Source organism: Megalops cyprinoides, chromosome 8, assembly GCF_013368585.1.
Source record: "Megalops cyprinoides isolate fMegCyp1 chromosome 8, fMegCyp1.pri, whole genome shotgun sequence".
In the NCBI taxonomy this organism is placed as follows: Eukaryota; Metazoa; Chordata; class Actinopteri; order Elopiformes; family Megalopidae; genus Megalops; species Megalops cyprinoides.
The window spans coordinates 30753229-30775658 of NC_050590.1; the positions used below are offsets into that span (position 1 = coordinate 30753229).

General features: G+C 44.4%; 1 protein-coding gene across 3 annotated transcripts in view; it reads right to left on the bottom strand.

Annotated features, from left to right (window-relative positions):
* LOC118781804 (MOB kinase activator 2-like) overlaps positions 1-22430 on the bottom strand; it is a 66944-nt gene that overhangs the window by 6636 nt on the left and 37878 nt on the right. For 2 of the 3 annotated variants that reach the window (XM_036534893.1, XM_036534891.1), the window contains exon 2: positions 96-256. In XM_036534893.1, the coding sequence (XP_036390786.1) occupies positions 96-256 (161 nt within the window). Of the gene's footprint in view, positions 1-95; positions 257-10131; positions 10320-22430 lie in introns of those variants that run through there. The other variant, XM_036534890.1, reaches the window with a different exon arrangement.

A 22430-nucleotide genomic window follows, 5' to 3' on the forward strand; every position in this document is an offset into this window, starting at 1 on the left:
AACAGTGGAGTGCTGAATAATCAGTTGTTTTTCTTAAAGGTGCAGACAGTTCTGTGTGATCAGTTGTTTTTCTTAAAGGTGCACTGGCCACGTACTGTTGCTGGCAAGCCATTCGTTGAGGTCAATCTCCCGTGGCAACACCACAAGCTCCTTGAGTTCGAAGTCAACGACCCGTACTTTGGTGTACTCTGACTCCAAGTAGTGCTTTTTCTCTTCGGTGGGCGGCTTCTTTCCATTGGGCTTCGTCTTAGACTTCCTGCAGGCAAGGGGGAAACATGGGCAGAGTTAGAGTTAGAGAGAGTTAGTGGTCAAGGGGTGGCGGAGGGATGGGCGGCAAAGGAGCATGGGGACAGGCAGGCAGGAGACAAAATTGAAAGATAAAATGTGTGGCCATCCTCTAATCAAAGATGGGAAATGCTGCCTTGTGTGGTCACAGGCTAACCTAGCTACCTTCTTGTCTAATTTGTTTACCTAATCTTAACTGTTACATGGACAGGAAGTTAATTCTCGTAGTATTCCAGGGGTATGTGGGACTGTGGGACTTTGATTCTCAAGGACTGAATTTGCCCCACGTCCCTGTTATGATCTCCTTAAAATCTATCACAGTTAAGGAAATGGGCCGCCGGGCTCAGCCTGCGTGCTGTTAACCATTTTACCGCTGCCTTCACACTGCAGAGTCAGATAGCAGTTCACTGGTGGGAGGCCCACCGGATGTGCAGCACGTGTCCCTGCTAGGCTTTGAGGTGGATTACAGAGAACACCAAAGAGAGGCTCCTGCTTCCGCCCACAGAACCCGAGTCTCCAGCCTTACCCTCACATTAGCGTCAGGACCGCAAACACAAGGGCAGCTCCTTTTACTTCCCAGTGCTATTTTCAGCACTTGCGTGTTATGTTACGCCCCCACCTCACTACACACAACCCGACCACCCCAAAACCATAAACCACCACAGCAGTTCTTCCGGCAAGCTGGGAGGGCTGTGCAAAACGTGAAACAGAGGGCCGGCTAACAACAAGAGGTGCAAGGCAGAGACCACAGGTAGCTGGGGGGGATCAGTACTGGCCCTGGGATTATACACTGAATGAACAGCTCCTGATGTTGGAGCACAATTTAGGCCAAACTGAAGCGCTATTTGGATCAGCTTTGTGTTAATCCACATCACAATCAACACAGGTTGTATTAAGGCATCCCTTCCAGTGAAAAAGCACCCTATGCCCACTGCACCACCCAGAATGCTATGTGTGAGAGCTCACTACCAGGCGTCCCAAAAACCTCTGCTCTTAAGCCCCTCTTGTGAGCCGGTCAGCTGATCCTTATCTGTGTACACGTAGGCAAGCGTGGATAACTCAATACCTCTTTCAGCTCACAGGAAAAGGGGCACTTCATTGGGGCACAGGCATTCTGAAGAGGCGCTGGGGTTTTTTGGCAACACCCCATCCAAAAACAACACGAGAAGGGGTGCTGCTTTCCCAACGATGTGCGGTGACACAAAGCGTGGTCTGTGTGTCCAGCAGAGAGGCAGGCTGCCCCTGGCCTTTAAACAGCTGGCTGAAGTGAGCAGGCCTGCCCTTTCCACACAGGCCTGGCCTTGTGCTGCTGCACTCCCAAGGCCTCACACTGTGTACACTGCCAGGACCAAACCTCCCTAAACACACAGCACCCCCCCCCCCCCCCCCCCCCCCACTGCCAACCTCGCCAGTAACCTAAATACACAACCACAGTCAACAACAGCTCCTCACAGACACCTCCAGACTTGTGGAGGTGAGAAGACCACTGGTTTGGGGATAGTCTCTGCTCATTCACTCATTCCCTCCATCCGGTGTGCACGAACATCATAGATCCAGCTCTTCTGTTTTGTCCACGTTCAATTAATTGGTGCAGGAGTTATCTCATGCGGGAAATGGAACAGTTTACCAGTGCAAGCCTGCCCTGACTCATGGTCCATGTTCTAAACTGCCTGACTGGCTTCCCTGGCACCTTGTTCAGAGCCAGCTCTATTTGGAGTGCTTGCCTGCTCAATGGGATCCACTTCTTTGCTCTTGCATTCTACCCCTGCTACTGTGTGCAGGTTCATTTGAGGACAGGAGCAAGGCTTCCAGAATACTCCCAGTATTAATTTATAGCACTTTTTGTCGACCCCAATTTCCGGCCTCTCTCCACACACCCTCTGTCTAAACATAGTAATCCCCCCCAGCATGCTCCTGGCCCAGTGCTCTTCCTTTCCTGCAATGGCAACTCGATTCCTGGAAGATGGGAGCACCGAGACCAGGAAGGGCCGCCGCGGCCCACGGCCCACGAACGCTTTTTTGTCAGAGCTGTTCAGTGATCAAGATGCAGTTAATGGGGGCCTAGTACAGCTACTTGACACTAGGCAGGTATTTCAGGGAACAAACTATGATGCAAAGGAGGGAGCCAAGCTAGGGGAATTTTTTTGGGATGACATGCAACACAAGCAAGACCTGCACATGCAGCGCTTATCACAATTCATGAAAAATCTCTAGTTTGCTTCAGGCAAAATCTAACTTCTAATTTTTTAAACATGACAGACCCTCTTTTAAAGTCAAATTTTCCCCACAAAGTCATGAAGAGGGCTTAGCTGCTCACACTCTAACTGGCTTGCTTTAACTCCCATAAAGATCCCAGCATAACCTGAGGCTTATTGGGCCACTTTTCAGCTCCTGAACACTAGCACCTTTGCAGCTGTCATGTCCAGCTGCTGGAATAGTGAAAGGAAGAATGGTTGGAGCCAGCTTCAGGCCTGGGAAGGGATGATCAGATGTAGAATGCCTGTTACTGACAGACTGCCACAGCTGGGAGCTTCAGCTCAAGGGAAAGCCAGTCCCCTCAGGTTCCAGCAATTCCCCCATTGTAAATCAATGACCCTTCACACAACCCAGAGCCCCTGCTGCTGTTGGAATACTGGGATAAGAGTAACAGGAGAGGTATATTGTAATGGCACTCTAAGTGATCACTGGAAACAAAAACTAGGGAAAAACAAGAATGTCTTCTCCATGTTTGGATGCCACTGATTATAACTGGAAATTCAAACATTGGAATTTGGAAAACAAAGCTGCAATTTGTTACTGTTACCAAAAATATCACTGTGGTCTTTTTTTGCTTCAGGGCTATTATATGTTGTCCTTGAAAAACACAGTGTGATGTCAGCTGTTATTTCACAGACAGAAAGGTTATGGTCCAATATGTTCTTTGTGAAATAAACACATTTTTGAGAACACAAATAAAACTATGAGACAATCAGACCAGCAACAAAGAGAGATGTTTCATTAATTGGGTGGTGACTCAGGCTGGAGAGACTGCAACTCTTGAATCAGTATGAAGTTGCAGAACAGTACAGGCTCCAGGCTGAAAGAGCTCGGGCAAAAATATTTCAAAATGTAACTATTCACAATAAATGGTGGAACACTGTAACCCAGTGTGCTCTTGGCCTCCTTGGTTGCACCTTCAGCTACCTTTGCCTCGCTGTGATGCAGCTCTTGGGTTAACATGAACGGGCGCATGACGCAGTGGTAAGGGCTTGCACTGCATTCCTCAGGGATTAGGGGCAGGCTTTTGCTGCATGCCATGTCCAGTTGGATTTCTTGCACCAAGGGTTCTGGAATTCTTCCTGCAATCTGGACCACTTCATGAAGGGACCCTGCCACACAGCCCCAAGGAAGGAAGGGAGAGGACCGGTGTTATGTCCAGTTTGGACCACTTCATCAAGCCCGAGTGGCACTTAAAAGACATCACCACCTAAGAGGGGCTGGTTACCCACACTGGAAAAGCCAACAGTACAAAGCATAAACCCACAACGCTGCATTTGAGATTACCTCCAAGCGCTCCATGTGCCCAAGAGCCCAACAGCAGTGAAGCTATCCTACTTCCAAAAGCTATATGGTGAGACACACTGCAACCAAAATCCTGGACCACACAATCTCCTCAGTTGCTGCCTTACACCAGGCGGGCTCGGGGATGCGGGATGAGAAATCTTGTGGTGGAGCAGCCAGTGGCCAGATTTCTCATTCCCATGAACCCTGCCCTCCTCCAGCCCAGTCAGAACCTCACCCGTAAAACTTCAGATGGTGTTTGGCCTCTGATCACAACCCTCTGTCCTGGTCTGGAGGCATGCAATACCTTTTATGGCCAAGATTTCTCTGTGAGAGGCCATTACCAAAAGTAGAGGAGGGGTGAGGTGGCGTGATGGGGGAAACGTGACGGCTGCTGGCGGTGGGAGGAAGTTTTCTTTTTCCTAAAATAAACTAATGGCTAAAGAATTCAGCTCCTACCACGTAATTTTTGGGAAAGAGAGTAAAAAAAAAAAAAATTAACAGGAAATGACTTCAGAGCACAGTATGCTTTTCAAAAACCAGCCTAAATGTTTAGGCTATTTTAACTAGATCATAATCTAGTAATAATAATAACAATAATGATAACAATATCACACTGGTTTTCTCACAAGAAAAGTATAAATGCCCACACTGTTCTTAAACCTTTTTTGCTTTGGCAGGCATCCTTTCTTTATCCGCATTAACCTCACAGGAAAGTCACCAGCCAGCCAGCCAGCGCCAGAATGGCACACAGCTGTTGCAGCCTTCCAAGACAAGGCAGCAACCCTTGCCCACAGGGCTTTCAAGCACACAAGGCGAGTTTTCTGACCCGGTAAGGCACAGCTGGACATCTAGAAAGAATGCTTTTTAAAAAGCTTGAAGGGCTCTGGAACCCTCCGTCCCCCTGAAACCCTGTCTCCGGAGTGGTGATGCCTCACACCTCCGCAGCCCCTTAAAGTGGGACACGTATGTGAAAAGGGGAAGGAACAAAGATGTTTACGAGGAACAAATGTGAAACGGCAATTGGTGGCAAACAGAACGAGTGGGTGCGTCGGTGCTCCAGTTACCAGAGAAACAGGGCAGGGGGGTGGTTTAGTGGCCCTGAATCCCCTCAACAGCTCATTAGTGAGCAATCCTACTCCCCTCTGTGCAAGCATACAACAAGGGAAGCCTGGGCTTCCAGGCAGCGTGTGCCAAACTCACACTAGGAGCAGGGCACCATGCCCAGCATGGCACCAGATACAGACAGACAGACGGAGATAGCAAAAACGAGAGCAAGTGTTTTTTTTTTTTTTTTTATGTGTTATTTTTTAGAGACAATCATCAGCTAGTATTGGTGTTTATGTTATGTTATGTTATGTTGGTGCAAAGGAAGAGAGACAGAAAGAGAGAGAAAAAGATTAGGGAAGAATAAGCGAGAGCAAACAGGAGTGTGAGAGATAAAGCTACAGAAAGACAAGGGGAATAGGGGAGAGAAGGCTTCCTGCTCATTACCCAGTGGAGGCCCTGTTGACACAGGTGAGCTGGTGCTGGCTGTGAGAAAGGGCCCAGCCCCTGAGCACCAGCCTTTGTATCTTTATTCTTAGTATTCTTAGACCTGTAAACCAGCAGACCTGTAATAAACCCCAGGAGAAATGGCCTGTGTCCTCCCTTTCAATTAGGCTTTTAACACCTGCGGCTTCTCAGAGGGGAAAGAGAACAGCCCTAGCTGTCCTAAAGGCAAACTCTTTCAGCCCTGGATGGATGCTTGGACCACCGGCAAGGACAAAAGGTTGAGGGGAAGCATCCTTGAGAAACTCTGCCCAACGGGGGCAACATTACTTGGCAAATGGGAGGGCAGAGACTAACCTGCAGCACAAGCATGTGGAATGAAAAGAACCGTGCGCAGGTAAGTCATTGTCATGGCAGAGAGAGAGCGTTTGGTGTCTGAGCATAAAGACTTTCCGCCTGGTCACTCTCACCAGATGTGTGGCTCAATGTTTGAGGGTCACTGGGGACACACTCTGGTCCTGAGGGGAACACTAGGTTTGGCATGAAGAGCTCAAGCAAAGAATGGGACACCACACAGAGCAGAAGACAGACATTTGACTGTAATTAAGTTAAATGAGGTATTTTAACAGGCTGCTGAGAAAGCGACATTTAAAAACAGACCATGCAAACAGAGAGCCCTTCAGCAGGTCAAAGGGAAGCATGGCCTCTCACACCAAGTCTGCTTTTAAATGACTTATGTCATCTCACCTGAGAAACCAGGCAGTGTCAAAAAATGGCCATTTCTTCTTTGCGAAATCTGATTTCATCAACAAGTGATCTAAAGCTAGCCTATACTGTCCACTACACACCCAGAACAGTAACCTCTAAACCAACTCCTTTCTTATCAAATACATATGAAAAGACTGAAATATTCCACTCATGCAAATTCTAACACTAGATGTCAGGGAGTCAAAAGTTCTGACTATTTTGTAACAGTGTTACACAACTGCAAACATTTAGCAATCGTTTTTCTACTTCTAAGTGATCCATTTGTTGAATCTTCACTCTGCAAGTGGCTTCCCCCCAAAACCTCCACCCCCCCCCAGGCTGACAAACCATTACCTGGCAAGGAACAGTGTGCTGGCAAAGAACCAGACTGTTAGCATATGGATGCAGTTCATTCAAATTCGCAACTTGAAAGGTTACATCCATGGAGGCACAGTAAACAAAATTACATCAGTATTGTGGAGAAAACTGGGGAAAAACTCACAGGCTATGTAGAGACCACGTTTTAGTTTCGTCTTGCTTAGTATGTGGTAGAACTGCTCAGTGCTGCCAATGTGTTTTCATTTCCTCCCCCACATGGCCTAAATTATAACTTGGTCTCTTTTCAGCACAAAAATAGAACAAACTCCAAATCGCTATGAAAACCTGAAAGTAAACATCTTGAGTAAAATTCTTCTCCAAAAAGGAGGGTCTTGCCTATGTTTCAGGGCAACCTGTGAATAAAAGGGGTAGCTGTAATTTGAAAGTGGGCTAGCCTGTTTTCAGTGCATTCTAATGTGGAATGTTAACTATTTAAACCACTCAGACAAGACAACCCACCCACAAACTGTCTGACCTTCAAAAGCAAAAATAATGTTTAAAAAAAGAAAACAGAAAGAAGAAATTCTTGCCATATATTGTGCAAGGACATGTTTCCTAAAAGAAGGAACATGCCAAAAAACTGCCTACTTGCCTAAGTCAATAAAAAGGTTTTTGTACATTTGGAACACTATTTGCATTGATGAGCTCCCATCAAAAAGCACTTCAGTCCTTCTTGCATTCCAAAACATGCTTTTACTCATTTTATTAAAATTCCTATCTGCCAGCAAAATTGTTTTTTTTTTCCTTTTTCCCCAGTGTTGTGTTTGTTGACAAATTAGCAAAAATGGGCAGCTGCGCTGTATTTGGGCAAGGGTGGGGGGGGGGGGGGGTGTTGTGGGGGGGTTCTGGAGCAGCATTATGGAAATGCTGCCTGAAGTTCAGGTCAAAGCTAAGTTGATGTTGCCATTAGAAGCTGGAAGAACTCAGGATTCCAGAAAAGATGCACAGAATGCCAGTCTGCTCCCTCCCTCACTGCCATGATATCTCACTCACTGGTGTTTTTGTGAACTCAGGGACAAATTTCCCATGCAGTCACACAGCTAGCGCTGGGGGCGTATCAAGCTTCTCTCAGCCATGTTCTCATGGGACCATTACCACACACATGCAAGAAAACCCTTGCAATCAGCCCACACTACAGGCATTCCATGGGTGTTCCGATGGCAAACAGTAGCACTGCAGGACGTGTTCATCATCTATCAATGTTTTAACAAAATGGACTAAAACTAGCCTTCTTGGCAGTCTCTAGTCTGCCTATGCTGTGACACAAATACTTATGTAAACTCTCTTCAAAAACCTTGAAACTGGTTTATCAGCAGGTGAAGCAATGGCTTAAACAGCAGGGAGACAAGTCAATAAAAACCACATGAGCACCACTATGCACTCCCAGGCTACAGAAACAGCCACACCAATGCTGTGTTTTACAGCACAACTGAGCTACAACTCAAAAGGAGGCATTTTGAGAGTAAAAGAGCACTAAGCTTCTGCCTCAGTTTCTCAAAAGCACCTGGCAGTTCTTGTATGCAGCAGGGCTCTAAATGACCAATAAGGACACTGTGGTGAACACAAAACCAGGGGTCATGACAACAGCCACCTGGAGGAATGGCTTAGGCATGGATTCGCCATGTGTTCATCACTCAGCTGTCTCTACACCCCCCACCACCACCACCACCACTACTAACACACACACACACACACAGACACACACAGACTTCCTTCTGGCTCTCCAGTCTGTCCTGTGTCCTGTGCCCTCATACCTAGGCATAAAGCAGTCTGCCCAGATCTGAATAACCACATTTTGACTTTGCAGGGGCCCTGAGGGACACCACTAGATTTCCTTTTGTAAAGGTATGCAGCTGTGAGCGATTACAGGTCTAAAACTTGTGATGCAATTTGTTCCTAATAACCACAGCCTCATCGGGAATTCACTCATATTGATCAGACTTAAGGACTGCATGAGCCCATTACTGAAAAACCGCACAGGTGCTGGAGTTTGAGCTTGCCGCACATAAAAATAGACAAACACACAGCAGTTGGTTTGATAAAGCCTGCCTTTTTGTTTTGCTTTTATTAAGATTTAGATTTATCATAAACAAAACCCACTGCATTTCAAGCAAGACACTGATTACTGCAAAACTTCTGTATGACAATTATTTATGCACAACAGTGCAATCTTTCCCTCATGTTAACAGACTTGATATTAAAAGTCCTCAAGTCATTCGAACTACATCCTCTATATCATAACTACATTTTTTTATTTCTGTGCAAGATAGATGATTCATTTATTAGTACCATAATTACAGCAGTACACACTACTTGATCATTCTATCTTTGGTGTATGTTTCCCAGCTGCACACCTTCATGAACCAAACAGTGGAGTGCAGACCCCGATAACCAGAAGAACATGGTTTTGGAAACAGAAGATACACACTGTGACCCAAAGCATCTCACATGGTATTTGACAGTCAACCCGTGATAGCAATGAGCAGCCTCTAACATTTAAGAGTTTCCTTTTTACTTTAAATCTTAATTTTTAGTGATGTCTGCCTCTCGTGCTATTTGCCAATCCGGTGAACGCCATTCCACAACAGGCTATAATTCATATGTATTAAAAAATGACGTACTATTTCTACGTAAAATCAATACTTACAATCCCTGATTAAGTTACAACCAAAACTGAGGTGTAAATAAAGTCTTCAGAATGGTCCATGCATGCCGAATATTAGTTTTTGCATTTAACATTCACTAAGGTATTGCGAGAGAATTATGTATTTATGCCTAATGGGTCCAAAAATCAGTCCGCATACATGCAGAGATAAAGCGCAAGAAGGCCTGTTGGGTCTTCTGTTTAAAAAATCCGTATTTGAGCACTTGGGGATACAACAGGACTGAGACCTTTAATTATTTAGCTGTACAGAGAGCAGTTGACGGCGCTCTTCTTTCATCCTGTTGGATTGTCCATGCTCTCAACACAGAGCGCCTAGGGAAAAATTAAGGTATTTGAAATGTCACCTACTAGCAACAACACGTAAAACTGCCGCTAGAATCGGATTATCTCTGACCCAGTTACTGAAAGCATAGGAGGGAATTTCCGTTTCAAGTCTAAACATCGCACTGCCACTACGGAAGTATAAATATTTACTCCATGGAATCACACCAGTAAGTAAAAGGGATGAAATGAACAAATTCGGCTACACAATTTTAAGGAGTTTTAAAGAAGGTATGTCTATTCGGTTACAAGCTTGAAAAAAGTGCGAAAATTGACTAAACCATTTCGCTGCTCACTGTTAAATTTCCCATTTCGTTACCACTCCATTGCATGGAACAAGGTTTGAACCAAAAGCTGCCAGTACATTATTCAAATGCATGCGGAAAATATACCGCTTGATATACATGATAAACAACAGTGCATAGTGATATACTTAACATTACGTTTTGTCAGTGTCATTATTTTTACCACTCCTGTTGTTGATTATAACAACTTGGCTGGACGCTAACTATGCTCACAACGAGGAAAGCTACACGATAATCTACACATCTCCAATTAATGACGCTCCTGCATCGCTGGCCATGCGCGTTGGCTGTGGAAACTTCCGTTTTTAACACGGAGCACACTGCCCTATCACGCGCTGTGGCATAGAATACTGAATATCCTCAAAAAAAAAAAACTCCTAAGAAAAACTTGGTCTTTACCTTAACACTTTGCCGACAGCCTGAAGCACCATTTTGCAACTTAATCCGTTTTTGCTGGTCTTCTGCGAGACCAGAGTCGTACTGTCTCCCGAAAGGGTACAGTGATCTCCGACCATGGTCAGCAGCCTGCTCCACAAGAACCAATGTGGTCAGACTACACGCGTCTTCCTGCTTGTATGAATGTCAGATTCCTTTTCCATCCCATCTGCTAAAGCTAGATTCTTTCAGGAGTTTTGTTTGGTCCCGCCCCCATTTCAACTTGCAGCCTATCACAAACAAGAAGAGGCGGGGCAATGGAAGCAAACTGTAAAAAAACGAACAGGACAAGTCACGGTCTGTCCATGTGGAAACAAAGGATATTTATTTATTTATTTATTTATGTTCGCGTGAACTTCCTTCAAACTGTCTCAGACAATGTGAAAACTTAACAGTACCCTAAATCGGTTATTTACATTACCGGTGATTTTAGCACCTCAAACACTTTTACAAATGTAAAATAAATTGCGTACTGTTGCGTACACAGTAGTTTAATGTTTCTTACTGAACAACTTAATATCATGAATGTAGTACAATTATATATATTATTTCAAATTGAATAATTTGCAATAATCAACAGTACCAGGAGAAATGCTGCTTATTATTATGTAGCATAATACTACTTATTCAAAAACATTTATATGCCTGTATCTGTACAGATGTTTCACGGGGATTCTATTACAAATTTATGAAACAACCTTCAGGTTTTCAGAAACTTTACTAAACCAATGATCAAGAATCAAACAACATATCCAGTCCATGAAGACTACTGGTGCACACTGTTCAGTGTATATGTAATCTGGGCATTATGGAGGAAACCATTAAGGCCCATTATGGCTAAACCTATTCTCTTGTGCAAGTGAACTGGTCAGTCACTTCAAATGAATTATCATCCTAAAACCGGTGGTGGTGCAGCTGCTATGGCAACACACAATCCACCCCACCTGGAAGCCTGATTAAACCAAGGAAAGTGGGAGAGAGAAAAGAAGAAAGAGGGAGGAGAGGACAAGGGACAGAGGGGGAGAGACTTTGATGTGTAAGAGGTTTTATTTAACCATATTTAAACAAAGGTCAAGAAAAAGATACCCTTTAAATGTAAAATGGGGAAGAAGGAAACAGGACTCTTCTCTACTATACCACTCAACATTCTAACTCTTTTGTCAATTTAACAGATTAACACTCTCTTTTATTGGCTACTTGTTGCAGGATTTAAAAAAAAGATTACCATTATGTTTGTAGGAGGGGAACCATAACTTTATTTCAGAAATGATCATTGTTCTCACTACTACTATGCAATCACAGATTCCATGTTCTAGTCCAGCATTGTGGGCCTTAACGAGTATCAAGTTTATCTTCACAAAAAATGTAATTGATGAGTATACAACCACATGTAATTCCATTTTATACTTCACCCTGACAACAAGGGTAGGTGAGGGACTGAGGGTGACAGAGCAATGCAGCTCCCCTCTAATGGATTTCCCTAAAGGATTACGCAAGGTTCAAGAGTCAATAAGGAAGTGATCCATACACCATCATTCAACCTGATTGTCATCACTGTCAGAAGGAACCCCATTTCTCTGGGGGATCCTGTTTTTGAGAGCCTAAATAGACCAGCACCAGTGAGAAAAAGACCTGACACTCATTTAGGTCCTCTTAACTGGGACGATTTCTGACCCTGTTCTGACAACACATTACCACAAGTCCCTGCAGTCAAGTTCCCCTTGCGTGGAGAGTCTCATCCAACCTGGTGAGATTTTGGCCCTGTGATTCATTCACACAACTCGTGTGGTGTGAGAGGGTCAGCTGTGCCCAAGGTTGGCCTCATCATAGGCACCCTACTGCACACACACAGCATGTTGACATTGTGAGAACTTCCTTTGACTTCATACTGAGTTCTGCTTTTTTGTTGAACAATGGAGGCCTGGAATTCTCAAGAGAGACGGTCAAGCGTGTTGCGACTTGACTCTGGTGAGGTAAGTGCCATTTGGAAAAATGAGTGAGTCAACACATGGGCTAGAGGCACACATAGGTATATGAAGGTGTATGTGTTACAATTTTTGGAAAGTCTACAATTATGCAAGAACATCTTAATTATGGCACTGTCTGACACCTAGAAGGGCCTGATGCCCATCCAAATCACTGATACCAAGTATGTCTTTATTTTGACCTAAGAGATCTAAAAATTTCAGTGTACGTCCAACCCCCATTCTACATGAGCTTGACTTGATATTCAGATTTTGCACATTTTTCTTCTTGTGATAAAGCTAGAGTAGAATGGAATTTGTGGCAGAAGAAACAAAAGACACCAGGCATGCCAAAATAAAATGCAGTGTGACGCCTGCTGTGAGGCCTGGACACTCAGACAACACTCTCTGCTGCAGCTGCAGACCTGAGAAATACCACCAGACCGCTGTAGCATTCACTCCCACAAAGGCCCGCTAATCTGGGCTCAGGAGCTGGGGGGCCTTGCTGGAGCCAGGGCGGCAGGGATGGGGTGGTGGAGGGGTCTCAGCATGTACTCTCTGACAGGCCAGCGCCACCCTTTCCTGCCCCCTTTCCCCACTCTGCCCACCAGACCAGAAGACTTCTGGAGTGCTGCAGCAGAGCACGGAGAGCCAATTGGTTGTGAGTCCTCTTGCCACCTGACTCCAGCTGACTGTCAAATTTGAATAAAAGGGGGTGGGGTGGGAGTGGGGTTTATGGGGGCATTGGTAGGAGGAGGGTGGGCAAGGAGGGACAGGGTTGCGACTGGATACCGTTCGTCTGCTGGCCCCATCATAAAGGCTAATTTTTAAGTTAAAGTTTAAGTTAAAATTGAACTGCATGAGACAGAAAGGAGTGTGTGGTATGGTATGTCACACCACAGACCTGGTGCAATGACTGAAAATTGCATACCCAAGATCACCTGACAGCTCAGACTAAGGAAAGCTTTCAAGATGCAACACAGGAAGTAACCCATGACAATGAGTCACACACAGGTAAAAATAGTATATCAGCATGGCAATCTTCTGGGACACCCATAGCTAGTATGCATATTTACACACACAGAAAAATAAATAAGTCAAATTCTCAAGCTCTGACCAGTTCACCACTCTGACGTCCATGAAAACTACTGTGAACGTCATAGCAACGCTCGTGTCACTTTGTTGCCACATCAGTGTTGCGTCAGCCTAAAGGGGTCTGTGATCCCTGATGTCACTGTCTCTGCTTTGTTCTAGACATGCCTTCATGTTCTGTGCCCCAGCCATCTCGTTTACCAAAATGCTGCCTATGAATTACTGTTAGAATAACGCATACCCACAAGCATGACGTGTCTGACGCTGATTACCACTATTGCATATATTTACTGAAATTTGCAATAGTCTCTTAAAAAGAACAAGTTTTCATTGAAAGCCTACCTATAGCCTGACACAAAAGTTAATGAGAACACTTGCTGGTTCAATTCGGAGGATGATTTAGGGAAGCACATTTAAAAACAGCCTGAAAAAATCTAAATATGAAATTTAAAAAAAGAACAGGAATAAAAAAAAATTAACATCAATAAAGGGAATTTGAACAATGTTCTCTCATAGGCTTTACTGTGGACAGAAAAAATACGAATCCATGTCCTAAGAGTTTGGGCAAAACTTTGCTGGGAGGCTCTGGTTTAATCAGACAAACAATAACCACACATCATTTTGTGTTTTGGCCAAACAAAAAAAAACAAACTTGGCATTATTTGTTATTCAAAAATGGCAATACCCACATCTTTTAAAAGAAAGTCTTCCTGGAACAATCGCTCTGGCAAATTATGACTTTCATCAGACCTGCAACTTCCTGACAATCCCCCAATCCAGCACTCTATACTGTGGAACACTGTTTTATAGAAAATGTGTCAGTGCAGCTACATATAAGAAATAGGACAGAAGGCCAGCTCCAGCAAACAAAGACTGCCACTAGTTTCCCAACAGAAGCTTGCTTTCAAATCTGATTTTAGGTTTATGGCCTCAAGGTCAATATGTATACGACATATTGTTTCAGAGACAACGTTTCCTCAACAATAATAATTTTTCATTATTAATAATTCAAAACGACTTTAATATACAATATATACATAAATATAATATATTTAAGACCAAACCTGATTTTGAATGAAAATTACAGGCCATTATGCATATTTATGGCAAGCACACTGCACGTTGGAATATACAGGAAAAGGTTCACCTCTTCCTAGCCAGGTGAATCCAGAGAATGGTGGATATGACTACAGTTAACCAGCCAGCAGTGAGACAGTGTACTCTGATGTGGTCTGCCTTGATGCATGTGATCGGAAGAAGGGTGCTGCTTTACTTGTAAAGGGTCCCGCCTGGAAGAACACTGTTTGGGCTCTTGAAGTGATAAGCTAACAATTCTAAGACATTGGCGTTAATGTACTGCAATTGCCGGTTAACCATGGTGAAGCAGGTGTAGATGATTGTTGGGCCAGACAGGTGTTCAACAAGTAATCTGAGCCAGAGAGAGGCACCAGTCGTGTGGCACTCTATAGAGTCAAGGGTGTGTTACCCCCCCTTCATGAGGCCTCTTGGAAGAGGGCCACTGAGATAAAGCCTTCCCTACCATGCCCCACATACCTCCCTCAACTTGGCTGCGAGCTGAGACACGCTCTCCAGAAACCTGCCTGTGTGCAGTTAAAGAAAGGGCATAGAGAGAGAGAGCACAACAGAGGAGCAAGGAGCCACATAAATAGGGGTACATTTGTGTGAAGCAGCCTGCTTCAAGAGGATGCTGATAAAGGTGCGGCCTTCATTTGTGCTGAACACATGTATCCGTTCCATTTGTTTTGACTGTACGTTTATGTCCAACCTTGAGCCCCCTCACTTTTCTTATCTTGAGTAGCTGCTGGGGCTGTGCAGCTTGCACAGAGACACTTCCTTATTATGTCTTAACATTGGACTTCATATTTTGTTTTGATTTTAAAGTGCCAAGGACACTGCAGTAGATATGGATGTTTTCATTCACACTGATCACCTATTCTAAAGATTAAACCTTAGCAATGTGTGGATATACGAAATTCACCTTTAGATTTAAATTGTAACACCTTTAACATCTTTAAATTTAAAAAAAATCCCACCAGAAAGTCTCCTTTGGGATGAACTAAACAATAGTATGGTTTACAGCAATACTGGGTTTAGTGACACAAACAAGTTTGTTTCAGGAGAGTGCAGGTACCAGATGTATGCAACAAAAACAAAACAAGGCAGCTATCCTCAGAATGATTTTTGACTGAAGAACAAAAGGGATGGAGAAAGAAAGGAAACAGAATGTGCAAGTCCCCCCCCCCCCCCCCCCCCGTGTTTACTGCTTTACCATTTCCATGGCTGCTGTCAAACAATTTAATCTTATAATAAACGGACAGCATCGGAGAGGATCATGAGGAGAGAGCAAGGAGGAGGGCTGCCGGTACACGGCAGAGGTGCCCTGACTTGCACTCGTAATGCTCCCAGAATTCCTGAGGCTGGGTGCGGCCGCTGCGATGTGGAGGCACGCCGCAGGGAGCTCGGCTCACAACATCCCGCCATAACTCACTGCAGCAGGGCCAAACAAGGGGGATGGGCAGCAGGAGAGCAACATGAACCTGAAGCCTGTGTAGAGGCACCATGCCACTGAACTTGACCCTCATTATACCAAGTTCCTACCCTTCAAATCACTCATGTGATAGAGCTGGTTCAGATATTGGAGACAGGCAGTCCTGTTAAGATCATTAATCTGTTCTCACTGACACCAGGGACATGCAAACATTCCACAGAGTGAAATACAATGTTCATGCCCAGCATTCAGAAAAGCCTGGAGACAGGCAGTCTGGCAGTTAGGCAGTCCCCCAAGTCACTCCAGGGTCGCTGGAGACATGTGAGGGAGGGAGGCATGCCACAGCGAGGGAACGGAACAGCTTGCATGACCGTTACGCCACTCCGAGACATGCCAGAGCCCAGCGGCTTTGCGTAACGAAAAACAGCTACCCTGTGCAGCATTTTCATTTTTTTGGGGGGGGGGGGGGGGTGGTCCTTCCTACTGGTCTAGTGCATAGGTCCACAAGGTAGGTTTGACCAGGCTCAGCTGATGTTTTCAAACCCAAATGTGAAACTCAACATGAAGTTAAGAAACTCTCAGGGGCCTCAAGTTCCTTAAATTAATCTTAATTGGTTAACAGAATATTAATCAGGCTGCAAATTATTAAACATTATTATTATCAAATTATTATTGAATCCTACATTTCAGACCTGTGAATGTTCCTGAATTTTAAAGTGGGAAACATTCTTTTCTAAGGTTCATCTGAGCGAGCTGGCAAGGTAGCATCAAACTTGTTCCAATCTCAGAAGTGAAAGAGCCAACTCCACATGCTACTTTTTAAAGTTCAAATTATGCACAGTGATGTATTTCACTCCAAAACCAAATAATACAAACAGATTTTGACCAAGGTTGTTTATGTTGTTTCAGAAAAAACAACTTAATTATGCACAACTTAATTAATTAGAGTGAAAAGGCCAACTTTTTCTAAATGTAACTGATAAGAGAGACCGCACTTTTCGTGGTCAGAAAGACACTCACACTGGCTGCAGGAACCATACACCTATATACACACTAGCTATAGTCATACCCCTATCAACTTTTTGCCATGACATTGCAAGCAAACCAAACTGAAAACAAACATGCTAGGTTAATGAAAACATCAATGACTACTATGCTGCATAACCAAAAACTCACATCACTGCTAGTGTTAAGAAGAGATTTCACAAACTGTACACTAAGATTCAACCTACACTTTGAAGGTATGGTTGAACTCTCCTTTTGAACAAGAGCACCACCAATGGGCAAAGCCTGGAAAAGTAAAAGCATTTCTGTGCTCAGTAATTACCATTTTCACAGTGAGAATAGATTGAGGTTCAGTGCCATGTTCATGAGAGGGTTCATGTTCATCTTGTGTAGGATTTCACTTGGGCTAGTAAAACCAAAGTATATGTGGGGGCACTACATTAACAGCAAAACATCTTACTACTTTAAAAACATTTTCCAGGCCACTAACATTATAACACACAGCCCACCAAATTCCTGTACTGACCCTTTAAATAGCACAAGGGTTGTGAGTGGTTCACATGTGGCTAACTATAGCGCTGCTATAGTTGTATTCAGCCTATTTAGAAATGGCATCGGACATAATCTCCGGTGGTGGATGACACACAAGCACTATGATGCAACATTAACCATTATTCAGCTGACACTTCTATGAACCTGACAACCATTTTTAGATCTTGGGGGCATGACAACAATCAGAAGCAGTCAGACAGTGCAGCCCTTTTCTACACTGACAACACACATAGTGACGGAAAGAGTGACGCACTGGGAATTTTATCTAGAAAATCTTACCAAAGACCCTTGCAATTAAGAATACAGATATAAGACGAGTTTATACTCAAACTTGGATTAAAGAGCTGCTGCAGTAGCTGTGGCAGGACAGGTGTAACAAATGGCGGGAAGGATGGGGCATGGTCCAGAGGGAGGGAGGTCTTCAGTGGACAGAAGGTGTGAAGTGCTGACCACTACAGTGATAGAGAATGAAGTGCTTTGTGTGAGGAGGGCTGGAGAGGGTCACTGGCAGCCGCCTCCTGTGTTTGCACAGGAAGTGTAGGGTGGAGGGCAGCCAGGCCAGAGAACAGAGCCATCTTTTCATGGGAGTGCAGGTAGGAAAAAAAACACCCCTGTGACTGGCTATGATGACAGCAACTGGGAGAAAAATGGGGGGTGCAAATGCTAAACTCCCTCCCAATCTGGCAAATGCCCATGTCTCCATGGCTCTGCCAAAACACAGGGGCTGCCGCCACCCACCCTGCTGCCTGCACAAAGGCATGCTCTGTTCCACTGTAGCGCCCCCTGGCCCTCTTCCTCCACAATGCAATGCATGGGTCTGAGTCCCTGACCAACACTGTCCTCCAAACCCACTTTCACAGCCCCCCAAAGTACAGGAAAAAAAGAAGCATCTGAGAAAATGTCAATTCTTGTTATCTTCAACATGAGCAAAAACTAAAACCTTAACTAAAATGAATTACAAACAATTCCACCTGTAATGTTTGGTGATAATATCACCATAGGTGTTTACAATGCATGTCCAACAAAAAATCAGAAGCCTCAGTGGCAACCCAGACATAGAATTCCATTGGACACTTCATTTCCCAATAAGGACACTCCTGAGCAGTACGGCAGTTTCCCAGAATAACGAATAATGACAAGTTATTTTTTTGCCTGAAATGCAAAATGAATGGCACGTTCCTCAAACAGCACATGGGGGAGGAAGAGCATTGCACAACTAAAAAGGATGGACATTCCATTTCTTAAGTAAGACAAATGATAACCAGCAAAATATGAACGTACCCATCATTCCTGCCTCTGAATATGATGTCAAGGAGTAAAGTAATTCATGAGGGTGATTAGAATAATCAAACAAAACATGAATATGTCATCTTTAAAATGCATGAAGGGCAGCCAAAAAAGAGCTGTTTAAAAAAAAAAACAACACATTCGATGAAGGCTAGCGTTTCTGCTAAATAATACAGGCATAAGTCCATTTGAATTTGTGAGGAATGGGAACAGACTCTCCAATCCTGCAACCCTGCATCTCCCCACGCAGAGATACAGAGAAAATAGACAACACCAGCTGAATGCGGACTTGCATGTTTTCGGTTCTTTAACAGCACTTCCCCTTGCCAAAGGAAACCTCACAAACGGAGAGGGGATTCATTCAATCAAACCATTTCAGTCCATTGCATGCAGGGTCTTATGTGAGTTTACCTCCTTCCTCAAGACTCCAAGGTTTTGGAATAAGGCCAGTTGAGAAACTTAGAAGAGGCAATAAGATTATCTAAATTACATGCAAGCACAAAAGCACAGTGAATGGCCTAAGAAACTATAGGGCCTCAGATTTAAGAGGCAACTGTGGCACACGACAATCTGAACCCCTTCCCAAAAGAATTGACTTTCAAGGATCTTACATAATAGTTCTTCATTTATTTATAATGCAAGCAGTCTGGCTTAGCGCCATTAATCTTTCCTCTGGTTACCAATACCAAAAGAAAAACAACTCTCCAAATAATTTGTTCTGAACCCAAGGGGGTCGCAAACAATACATAACAGCTCAACTGGTGCACCATCCAACCCTCATGAATAAATCTCTTTACAATGCAAATGCACTCTCATGTGCTGGATCCACAAAATGCACAAGTCAGCAGTGAGAGGGGCTCACACCGATTACCTGTGGAAGAGGCTCAGAAGCAGGGTTCTAGGAGACTCTGGGTTACTCGGCCTCCTCTGAGAAACTGCATCGGATTCTGCCATCCCAGCATCAATAGCCACTCTACAAGCACAGGCCCAGCAGGTCACCGTTCTCCTCTTGTGTGCACCAAGAAGGATAGACAAGCAGAACTGTGCCCGGCTGCAGAGTAAACACTGCTAATTGGGTCTCACGGTCTGATCTTCACCCAACTTCACCGCCCTCCTGTAGGTGCTGATAAGCAGGGGTGGGCTGACCAAGATTAGGGGACGCCCCAGTTGTCTAGCTATCTCTTGAGACTACACTCGTGCTCCGGCTTAATTCTTTATCCTAGTCTTCCAATGCTACAACCAGGCCAACTGTATGGAACAAGAGATCAGCACAACAGTGAATTTCAGAAGAGATTTGTGTTTGCATCTCTTTCTCTTAAAGCTGTGCAAATACATAGGTTATCGAAACTGAAAAATCTCATGTAGAAAAGAGTCAACGCATGAAATTAAGTGAATACTAAAAAGCCCTAGTTCTGACTACTCTTGACTGGCCTTAAGATCTCTGTTCTGGTAGTTAAACAAAGTGAGCAAACACAAGAACAAGTGCTACAAGGCTCACAGGGATATGCTTACAATCATCAGCCAGACACTTATGATGTCACCAGCGATGTGTTTTCCAGATGCATAAAACAGAGTGAGACTCCCACACGCGTCATGGTCCAGCTTCCATTTGAGCTGGTGCTGGAATTGCAGAGCTCAGCACTTTTTCCAGGAGCTGTCAAGAATGCTTGATGATGTTTGGGTTTGAACCGTCTTAAACAGACTGCATTTGTTCTCTGCGTCAGCATCGCCAGCATCAGGGCAATGCCAGCAAGGGAGCTCACCCCAGAGGCTGCTGGAAAGGATCCAAAGGATTGCATTTGATCCAATGCTCCAGCACAAAAGGCGATCTCAGACTTTCCAACATCCGCCAGGTGAAGAGGAATAAAAGCCCTTTGCTGCAGAGTTACACATGAGCTAGGCAAATCAATGGAAGCCAGGGAACTGATTTGATTTCTGAGAAAGCAGACTCCCCTTTCAAAACTCTTCCTGTGTTGATTCATAGTCTTGTTCACATTCAGATACCTTATGAATAATTTTCCACACCTCAGCGTACTTTATATAGGGATTTTCTTATCTCATCACAATCATGCTCACCTGCTATTATTCTCTCACTGTACACTTTCTTTCACAAAATAAATGGACGATGGTATTGAAGCTGCTCAGATTCAAAAGCTGTTCTAGATTGATTTTAGTGTTTGTGTCTGGTCTACTTTGTGTTGGGGTTGCTTGTACTGCTCAATGTAAAGACAGATCAAAGGAAAATGAAAGTAATTGAACATTTCCTTCATATAGGAAAGGGTTTGTTACATGATTTTTTCAAAATTTCTGCACTCACTTTGTATTTGTTTTCTTAGTAAATATTATATACATTCAAGTTGGCTGCATGTGTTAATTTCCACAAGAAGTCTTTGGACATGGGCTCTTGGTGTAAAAAGAGCAAGGGGTTAGAGATCGCCCCCTGCAGAGCAGGACTTTTACTATTTCCTGCTCCTCCAGAAACACGTCAAGAATCCCCCTTTGCATTGTGTAGGTTTATAGGTCCCGTTTCCTCCCCTGGACATTTTCATGCATATGAATGCTTCCCCTGTGTTAGTGTGCTCCCTTGATAAGGTGAAGTGCAGGCGCCCTGCACAATATCACCCCACTGATACTCCTAAAAAATGCTACTGTCAATAAAGACAGCTGCAGCAGACCTCGGGCCCTGGAACAGAATGTCTCTGTGAGAAGGGCAGGCCATCTGCATCGACGTTGCTTCTTATCAGGGGCATGGCCACTGCTGGGATGGCCTCTGTGAGAAGAGGATTCTGGGAAAGTGCATACCAGGTGCTCCATAATGGGGGTAGTTCGAGTCTTGTACAAAACTGACTGTCATTTCAGATGGGGGGAAAGGTCTGGTAACTAAGAAATGGTCAAAATGTTTGCTCTTTGTCAGCTTGTTCGGTTGAAAAACAGCAGTGTGCCGCACTTCTGGTTCTACCTGCATACCCTGAAGGTTGAACCACAGGGGTGGTAAGCACTTCCAGGGAAACATTCACAACAAAACAGCTACTCATCCCGGCTAGCAACTAACAAACAGGCCTACTGTCTAGGGGCTGGGTTAAAAGCCAGGGCTGAAACTAATGCAAGGGTTAAAGGTGTTTTTGACACACCTGGAAAGGCCAAAGAAATCAACGCCATCATCTCAAGTGCACAGCTCAGCTCATGGAAACAGTATTATCTCCTAATCAGCTTACTGTACCAGATGGGAGAAAGAGCGGTCTGTGGAAATGGATACAAAATCTCTTTGGAACGACTTTAGACTTCTCACTTCTGATCCCAGTGCTGCCGCAAAAAGTACAGACCAGGAACAGCAGGTCACCCTCTCATCAACACTTGAACTTTGACCCCTCAAACTAAAACTGGGCTGCACTGCACCCCGGAAACTCTCTTCTTGTTAGCTCCCCCACAGTGGAAAGCTCAAACCTCCAAATCCTCTTAATACTCGACTTATCAGAACCCAAGAGCTCCTATTCTATACCAAGTGTGTTCAGCACAGCACATCTGGATTTGCTGGATGGCTAGAGGGTGGTTGCCAATTGATGTAAGTGAAATGTATTGTCTGTAACTGTATTGTTTTGATGGAAAAGTACCACTGCAGGGCCCCTCCCAGAGTCTGAAGGGAGGAGGGTGGATCTGCCAGCCAGCACCATCCTTGCTGCGCCTGCCTCCAGCCAGAGACAACAGCCTCTCACACACACACACACACACACACACAGTAGCCACAGACACATGTGGGCATGTACTCACAAAACAGACACACACATGCGATAACATCACAAACACCAACACATATGAAAATAAAGGGAAATATGTTGCGAGGGAGGGGTTTTCAA